The sequence below is a fragment of the Austrofundulus limnaeus genome, unplaced genomic scaffold (assembly GCF_001266775.1).
Source record: "Austrofundulus limnaeus strain Quisiro unplaced genomic scaffold, Austrofundulus_limnaeus-1.0 Scaffold241, whole genome shotgun sequence".
NCBI classification, from domain to species: domain Eukaryota; kingdom Metazoa; phylum Chordata; class Actinopteri; order Cyprinodontiformes; family Rivulidae; genus Austrofundulus; species Austrofundulus limnaeus.
The window spans coordinates 598,903-608,099 of record NW_013952643.1 but is presented as its reverse complement, the minus strand read 5'-3'; the positions used below and the strand labels follow the sequence as shown (position 1 = coordinate 608,099).

At 38.7% G+C, this 9,197-nt stretch overlaps 1 protein-coding gene across 1 annotated transcript in view; it reads left to right on the top strand.

Moving 5' to 3' along the window:
* The window catches only part of slc26a3.1 (solute carrier family 26 member 3), an 18,835-nt gene that overhangs the window by 3,966 nt on the left and 5,672 nt on the right, over window positions 1-9,197 (top strand). The window contains exons 3-14 of the mRNA XM_014020137.1: window positions 633-743; window positions 1,393-1,553; window positions 1,639-1,803; window positions 4,429-4,581; window positions 5,368-5,450; window positions 5,551-5,698; window positions 7,634-7,747; window positions 7,854-7,931; window positions 8,466-8,561; window positions 8,648-8,754; window positions 8,894-8,963; window positions 9,043-9,135. Of these exons, the coding sequence (XP_013875591.1) occupies window positions 633-743; window positions 1,393-1,553; window positions 1,639-1,803; window positions 4,429-4,581; window positions 5,368-5,450; window positions 5,551-5,698; window positions 7,634-7,747; window positions 7,854-7,931; window positions 8,466-8,561; window positions 8,648-8,754; window positions 8,894-8,963; window positions 9,043-9,135 (1,379 nt within the window). The remainder of the gene's footprint in view (window positions 1-632; window positions 744-1,392; window positions 1,554-1,638; window positions 1,804-4,428; window positions 4,582-5,367; window positions 5,451-5,550; window positions 5,699-7,633; window positions 7,748-7,853; window positions 7,932-8,465; window positions 8,562-8,647; window positions 8,755-8,893; window positions 8,964-9,042; window positions 9,136-9,197) is intronic.

The following is a 9,197-nucleotide window of genomic DNA, read 5'->3' as shown; positions in this document are numbered from 1 at the left end:
TTATTATTTTGTATTGATGACTAAACCTGTTTTCCACACCTTATTTTAGTTCCTCTGTACATAAATCACACTCAGGTGGGATATCCCCGGACCACTCAGTGCAGTTTCTGAGGTGGTGCAGGGTATTCTTGAGGACAGCTGTGATCTCTGTCTTCTCGGTCCATCTCAGACCCCTAGTGGCAAATCTTAATCACTTAAGAGTCCTCTGGAGCAGTCTGAACTTTTCGGGAGAGTAAGAGTGATTCTTAAATTTAAGAACTTTGATAACTTGCTTTTACACTTAAGTCTGAGAGTAAGGGAAGTCTAAGAAGAGAGTAAGTCTAAGAATTTTTCAGCACTTGAGTCTAAAATTCCACTCTAAGAACTTTGATAAATACGGGCCCAGGTAATCAGTACATTTGATCAGCGAAGACCTTTGGATTTCAAAAGGAAACAGCTAGAATGAAATCTGTTGAGTGTTTTTGTGCCTTTACAACCAAAGATCAACAGCCAAATCTAAAAACATAATTTTGTATCTATAGTTCATTTATCAWGTTAGCTCCCATTTCTGAATAGCCTATTTTAGTAACACTGTATTCTATATGTAAGTTATTAATAATAGATACCGTATATACTTTTTTTCATTTTTTTAGGACTTGCCTTTTCTCTGATGGCCTCGTTGCCCCCAGTCTATGGCCTTTACACAGCATTTTTCCCAATGTTAACATACTTTATATTTGGAACTTCAAGGCACATATCTGTAGGTAAGTTGAACCAAACTACACTAAACACATATTTAATGAAACCTTATGTATAAAAGCTCCATGGGATGCAGATTTATCATGACAGTGTTGTTTTTCATTTTTTGAATAGAACATGTAGCAAGTAAATTGCAAAAATGAGCTATTAAACTATACTGTACATATTTGGAATTTGGTTGTTTATGCATTTCTAAATGTTTAGCTCTTTTTACAAATATGCTTCTCATAGAAATACATTGGGATCTTTAGTTCTTTATAGTCTAGGTAGGTATAAGTGGGCTGACCTGCAAATTGTTTTCAAAAAGGTTTTTGACTGATTCATAATCTCTGAGTCTCAGTAGACAGTACTGATCTGGATCTGCAATTATGCAGTCCCAGAAAAAAAGAAATTATGAGCCATTACCAAATGGTTATTTTTAAATTTTACCTATTGTTCTGCCACTTTTAGCTAGCCTTGTGAATACATTTAGCTTGCCTTTTGCCATAGGATTTTCAAACATTTTGCTGTTTAAATAGTATTTAACTACTTTTAATTTTGAATCACTCTTTCCCAATAAAAATATGATTGGAAAACTTGTGTCATCTTCATACACTGATAAGATGGAATGCGATGTGTCACAACAACTATTTCCTTTTCTCTACACCTGCTCAGGCTCTTTCCCTGTCCTCAGTCTAATGGTAGGGGCTGTGGTGATACGCCTGGTTCCTGAAGAAGGACCACATGCAAATATCACAGACTTTGAAGGTCTGAGCGAAGACCAGCGTCGAGTCTTGGTGGCCTCTTCTGTAACATTCCTCATGGGGATTTTTCAGGTAGACTGGATCCTCTCAGTATAAACCCTCTTAATCATACTTAAAAAGCGTATTTTCATTCTCTATGCTTCTCCCTCCAATACAGCTTGCCATGGGTGTTCTACAGGTGGGCTTTATAGTTGTGTACCTGTCTGACACTCTAGTGTCTGGCTTTACCACAGCAGCTGCTGTTCACATCTTGGTATCCCAGCTCAAGTTTGTGCTGGGGTTGACTGTTCCAGGAATCAATGGTCCATTATCTATAATATATGTAAGTCTATTTGTGTAATCTAATTTTGGAAATGTGTTCAGTTTTTATCTTGCAACTAATTGAGATATGATACAATAAGTCTGACAAAAGCAGCATTATTGCCAATATAAATTATTTCCAAAAAGAAACTGCCTGAATTGAAACTGGCCATTCCATCTCCTGGCACCATAGACTGGTTCTACAGATGTAAAAYGTTACCTGTGTGGTGAGTAAAGAGCCAGAGCTTGTGTGTGAGGTTGAGMGATASCAACTAGGTTTGTTTGGGCTCACCTCTTCTGTAGCCCAAATCCTGGAGAGAGGGTGGACATATTTTCAACACTGAACTTGCTCAGGGAGAAAGACAATGAGCAGGTGAGGGATTATCACAAGCCCCTGACTGAGTGTCTCTGTGTTAGAGTTCTTCTCTGTGATCAAGAGGGTCGACTTTCTGYAGCTTTAAGTTTCCACATGGTGCCCTAAAAATGGTGCCGTCTGAGGGTTTTGTTGTTCTCCTGGGTGACTTCAATGCCCATGTGAGCATTGACATATTTATCTGGAGAGGATTGMTTTGGAGGAATGGCCTCCTTGGTCTGAACCCAAATGATGTTGTGTTAGWGGACTTTCTAGGTTGCTCCTAACATACATTATGTTGGAGCATAGAGTGATCTATAACCACAGCAAATTAGGTTCTAAAAAAGGGTCTGGTTCTACGAATCCTTGCTAGTGGAAAAGCCTTGGAACCRTGGATAACTAAGGTCAAACCATTGTGAAGAGGCCCTAGTGAAAAAGGGGCATGTGTATTTTGTTTCAGACCATCTTGGGAAAAAGGTTGATGATGAATTTTTTAATTGTATCATCTGACCTGCAGCCATATGTCTTGGATACTCAAATAATGAGTGGGGCAGATTTGTTAACTGATCATCATTCTTTAGTAGAATATGTTAACAGAAGATGCTGCTGGACAGACCTGGCAACAAGTAGTAGTGAATGGGGAGAAGCGCACTCTGAAATATCTTCAACTCATACCTCCAAAAGAGTTTTTTTATGTCCCACTCCCAGTGAAAATTGGGGACATGTTATCCAAATGTGCAGTGTTCAGGGTGTCTATTGCAGACTCAAGTTCCAGGAGTTGTGGCCTGAAGGTCATTGGTGTCTGTTGTATCAGTAACCAGATGAGCTATGTGTCTGATGTGCACTCAGTTTCATATTCATTGGGATGTACAAAAGTAAAGTGCTTGCACAGTTTCATACATTTAGATTTATTTGTGCGTACACTGTTTTCTTGATTTGACCGTAAATTCACACAAAATTCACACAAGTCTTTGTACACCTGGATAGGAAAGTGTCTAAAAAATAGATGGATGGAGTTGCTAAGGTGGTCATAGTTGTTTTATTCTTCAGTCAAAATGTGTAGGACTACTGCTGCTGCTCCTTCATATCTAATGGTCTGTTTAGGTGGGTTGAACATATGATTATGATTCTCCTGGGACAACACCATTCAAATGTTTTTCGAGCATGTCTCACTGAGACAAGACCCTGAGGCAGACCGAAAACTTCCTTGAAGGATTATACTGTATATCCAATCTGGCCTAGGTATGCCTTGGTATCCCAGGAGGAACTGTAGGTTGTCACTAGGGAGAGGGTTGTCTGGGTTTTTCTCAACCCAACCACAGACAAGTGGTGGAAGATATTTGGGATTAGCCCTCCTGGGAGGRCCATGTTAATGACCCTTTGCAGAGTTATGTTGTGTGCTTTGGAGCATTTGGAGAACCACAGAGATGTAATAAATCTGCATTCATTAAATGGAGCAGCCATTGAAGATGATCACCAGTTCTCTCTTTAAGCTGATTTTTTAGGATCCTCAGAAAGTAGAGGTGTTGCTGGGTCTTCACAATTTCTGTGGTGTTAGAGGTCCATTTGAGGTCTGCATCCACATGGACATCCAGAAACTTGAATCTAGAAATCCTCTCCACGCACTGATGTAGAAAGGTTGCAGAACGGACTTCCTCCTTCGGAATTCAACAATTAGCTTCATTGTCTTGGGTATATTGAGAACCAAGTTACTGTCAGCAGCCTATCCTACTAGTTTCTGAACCTCCTCCATGTATGCTGTCTCACCACATTCASAGATAAGCTCTATCAATATGGTGTCATCAGCAAAGGTGTTAAAAGTACTCTAGTTCATTACTCAAGTAGAAGTAGGGTTAATAAATACTTCTGTASAAGTTCAAGTATCAACTTAAGCATTTTACCCAAGTAAAAGTGTATAAGTACTCATTTTAAAGTACTCCACTCGCTCGGAGGGAGAGGGGGGAAGGTGGCTCGCGGTGGAAATAAGTAAAAGAAAAATGACTGCAGCTGTTTTAGTAACTTGTTTCAAATCCAWTGCCTCACTGTAAATGATTAAGAACGATTCATACCCTTACAAGTTAACAACTAAATGTTTATTGGTTTTATATAAAGCAGAGTGTTTTGAYATGGCACTAAAATAAAAAGGACTTCAGACTGAAGATTTGCACTAAACAGAATGGGAGCATTAACTCACTTAATTCCAATACACGCACAAACTGAGCTGGAGACATAAGATCCCAGTAGTACTGAAATATGGTTTTAAACATTACATGTGAGTGTGTTCTGTTTTGACAGACCTTGGAAAAGATCTTTGTTCAGATCACCTCCACCAAYATCTGTGACCTGGTGATGTCTATAGTGATTATGATAATGGTGTTCATYGTGAAGGAGTTAAGTGACAGATACAAAGCCAAGCTACCAGTTCCCATACCCATTGAGGCCATAATGGTGAGTTCTACTGGGGTAATTTCTTTTGAATTGATTCACACAGCATTGGAAGTACAAGCAATATTTTTTATTTTGTTTGCTCAAGATAACTTATGTGCACAGATTATTGTTTCCAAAGGAGTGTAGAAAATGTGTCTGCTTGTATCATCAGAGCAAAATAAACTAAATAAGTGCCTATAGGAGCCAAAAACAGTTCTTACATCATCTCAACCCAGACTTTGACTTCATCAAATAAAAACATGCTACATGTGTATTAACAGGTATGTACCTAGTACTTACAGTGTGCACACCTCGTTCATACCTGGAGCATGTCTGGTACTTTAAGAGGAAATACTTGGTGTGTGCATGGTACAGACTTGGTATGTACCAGATTTGTATCTAGTACCTGGTGCAATGTGCATACTGGTTACATATTTGGTACTTAACCAGAACATACCTAGTACATACAGGATACATACCAAGTACTTACCAGACACATCTGTGGTACTTACCAGGAACATACCTGGTACTTACTGAGTTCAAACCTCATATGTACAAAATACATACCTGTTTTTCCTTGATTTATACATAGTACTTCTGTCTGGTACATAGTAAGCTCATACCTAGTACTTACAGGGTACCTAACAAGATTAGGCTGTATTATGAAATGACCTGGTACACTGTACTTATATCGTCCATATTTGGCATGTTCTGGGCTGTATTATGTTTTGTTACCTATTATATCTGATTATGTTATTTATTGTCTGAGGCAGTACTGTTATTAATAATGTGACTTGTATTTTACAGACGATTATAGCTTGCGGAGTATCTTACGGCTTTAACTTTAAGGACAGGTATAATGTTGAAATTGTTGGCAAAATGGTTAGCAGGTAAGTTAAAGTTACTTACATATTCTTTGTTTGACTTGCAATTGAGAATCATAATCATGTATCATTGACATACCAGTAATCAAACACAATACCTTTCTAGGTATGAGTCTCCCATTCCACCCAGTATAGAAGTCTTTCAGGAGAGTGCTGTAGAGGCCTTCCCTATAGCCATTGTGGGATTTGCTGTTGCCTTCTCTGTTGCCAAAGTCTACTCTATCAAACATGATTACACCATTGATGGCAACCAGGTGAGTTATATTTGACAACTGACTGTCCTGATATGGCTCCAAGAAAAGAAATAGAGTTAATCAATGACTCATAGTCAGCAATGAAAAGAACAAACCTCGTAAACTTGGTTATGAAGGAAGAAGTTTCAAGGACTATTGCTTTTATGTCAAGGTTGACTGTAAGTTGTCATGACTGAAGCGAGTCACACGAAAAGGTTTACTACAAAACAAAGATAACTTTTTACTAACTGACAAATATGCTGTCTTCATGAATCTGTAACGTCTATAATTTACAACTACAAACTTTAAAGTATTTTACTGAGATTTTATGCGATAGACTAACTCAAAGTAATTAAGATTTGTAGAGTAGATGATTTGGTTTTTGTTCTTTCTTCTGTTGTTAGCATTTGTTGTTAGTTTTTTTTCTAGCAGCCTCAGCCAGCTACTTTTCTGCTCTCAGAAAGCAGCGCAATGCAGCTACTTTTCATAGACAACCAGCCTCATGAGCTCTGACAAATCATGCAATGCCCAGCGTATAATAAGTTCTGATGGGGCAATGTACAAGACAGGGTGTCAGTGAGGGGTGCGAGTAGAAAAGTGTGAAATTGTTGTCATTAGCAAGTTCTAATATCTTATGGACTGTAAATCAGGCTTTTAAGTAACAAACAAGGCAAGCAGAGCATTATTTCAAGTGACAGCCAAGAAACTCACTGTAACTCTGGAGAAGCTGCAGTGATCCACAGCTCTGGTGGAACAATCTTTCCACAGGACAACTAATAGTAAACACTCCACAAATGTAACATTCCTGGATGAATAGCAGGAAGAAACTGTTAGTAAAAGAAAACCATAATTCAATTCAATTAAATTCAAAAATACTTTATTGATCCCAGAGGGAAATTAGGTAAATTAGAAACAAGAACTCTGTTCTATAAGAGTTCTTGTTTACAGTTTGCCACAAGTCCCTGCACATCACCGTGAACACAGCATCCCCACTGTGGAACAGGGTGGTAGCAGCATCAGTTGTTTGAATGCTTTTCTTCATCAGAAACAGGAAGTTGGTTCGAGTTGATAAAAGACAAATGGAGCTAAACCTAGGACGGTCCTGAAAGAACACCTGTTAGAGGCTGCAAAATATTTGAGACCGTGGCAGAGGTTCACTTTTCAGTGAAATGAAGACCTCAAACATCCAGCCAGAATTACATGGAATAGTTTAGATCAAAATATATTCATGCGTTGGAATGGCCAGATCCAAGTCCAGACCTAAATCAAACCAAGACTCTGCAGCAAAACTTGAAAACTGCTGCCTCCTACCCGTGGGAGTTGCCCAGAACACCTCTAAAGGGAGGCATCCAGGAGGAACCTTAATCAGAGGAACCACTTCAACTTGCGGAGCAGCAGAGGCTCTACTCAGTTCTCCTAGGATGACGAAGTTCTTCACCCTATCTCTAAGRCTGAGCCTGGCCACCCTATGAAGGAAGCTCATTTTGGTCRCACTTGTATCTGGGATCTTGTTCTTTCAGTCATAATTCATGCATCATGTGATGGTTGAAATGTAGACAGACCAATAAATTGAAAGCTTTGCCTTTCGACTCAGCTCTTACTTCACCACATCCAACCGAAGCAACACCCTCATTACTGAGGATGATTCCCCATTCGCTCAATCCAAAAAYCAAAAACAACTTGCAGCGAGACGTGGCTTTACAAAGAACTGACTTTGCGGGCGGGATACAATGCCTGCCATCCTTTTCAGATTTTCATTTGTGAAAACATTACAATTTAATTTAATTTTCCTTTCACTTTGCAATTACGCACTACTTTGTGTTGGTCTATCAAAGTAATACCAGTAAAAGTACTTTTACCTGAAGTTTTCATTGTAATGCAAGAAAACTTGGAAAGGTTTAGGAGGTATGACAACCATTTCTGGACACCATATGTTAACATCTCATTCTGTTTCAGGAACTTATTGCATTTGGGATAAGCAATATGTTTGGCGCAAGCTTTAGATCATTTGCAGCCAGCACAGCACTCTCCAGGACTGCAGTGCAAGAGAGCTCAGGAGGAAAAACACAGGTCAGGAAACAAAGTTGATCATACACTATCTGTTCTATAATTCCTTTCCTTTTACTTCACTTACAAGACTTCTTTAAATGAAATTTTACTTTGACTTTAAATACAGATTGCAGGAATGGTCTCAGCCATGATGGCAATGATCGTAACAGTGGCGATCGGTTTTTTGCTGGAACCACTTCCCAGAGTAAGATTTATAATTTTATCAATTAATAAAAAAAGCAATGTTTTAACTTTAACTTCTTACAGAGAACTATATTTGTTTGATAGTTATTGTGTATTCATTAATGCAGTTTGTTTGTCAGTCAGAAGTTTGGATTTGGTTAAATACTGCCCACCTCATTAGTGGGTCGGATGGCTTCATGGGCCGCTAGTTCCCCTTCCCTGTTCTATGTGGTGTAATTTATTGAGTTATGTGTTACCACTAAAGAGCACACCATACCTGGGTATTGTGGGATACATCAGACAAAAAAAGAGCATTCTGTAACATGACAAGTGAATTAAAGAGGATTATCGTTTACCTAAAGCATTATTTACTTAAGAAACACTACCGGTACATTCTAAACCAAAGGTTCRTGATCAAATGTTTTTCTTTGACTTTTACTTTTGAGTCGGAGCAATCAGTTTCAGCAAACATTTTGAGGTAAATGACTTTATTGGGTTTTACAATGTAGATTATGAGATATTTTTATGACACCAACATTCTGTTTTACTGATTTAGTCTGTTTTGGGTGCCTTGGTGATCATCAACCTGAAGGGGATGCTTATGCAGTTCAGAGAAATACCATACCTATGGAGGAGGGACAAGCCAGAGTGTGTAGGTATTCAGGAACTATTTCAGCTGCATCATCATTTAAAAAGCCCACTTTGTGATGTGTTTGACTGTGGGTGTTTTGAGTGCAGGTGGTGTGGATTGGAACGTGCCTGGGTGCCATCTTGTTGGGACTGGACCTTGGTTTGGTTGTGGGACTGGGTGTGGAGCTGCTCACTGTCATCTTCAGGGTTCAGTTGTAAATACAAAATTTATTACATTTATTGGAAAAGGGGAAAAACAGGTTAAAATTTAATTGGTTATTATAAATCAACAATCTTTAGATTCTTTTTTTGATCACTAAACCAATCTTTTGAACACTTCCTGTCTCTCTTTAGCCCCCATTGTTCCATCTTGGCTAATATCCCTGGTACTGACTTGTACAGAAATCGCAAAGATTACCTGGAGGTCAGTTTGTTAATTGAAAATAAATATTTGATGACATAAAAAGCTGAATGGTTTCAGTCCACTGTGCATTTTTTCTCAGATATTTGAACCAAAAGGAATAAAAATCTTCCGCGTACCTTCACCAATCTTCTTTGCCAACATTGAGTTCTTCAGGAACAAGCTGTTAGAAGCTGTATGTACACACACACACACACACACACACACACACACACACACACACACACACACACACAC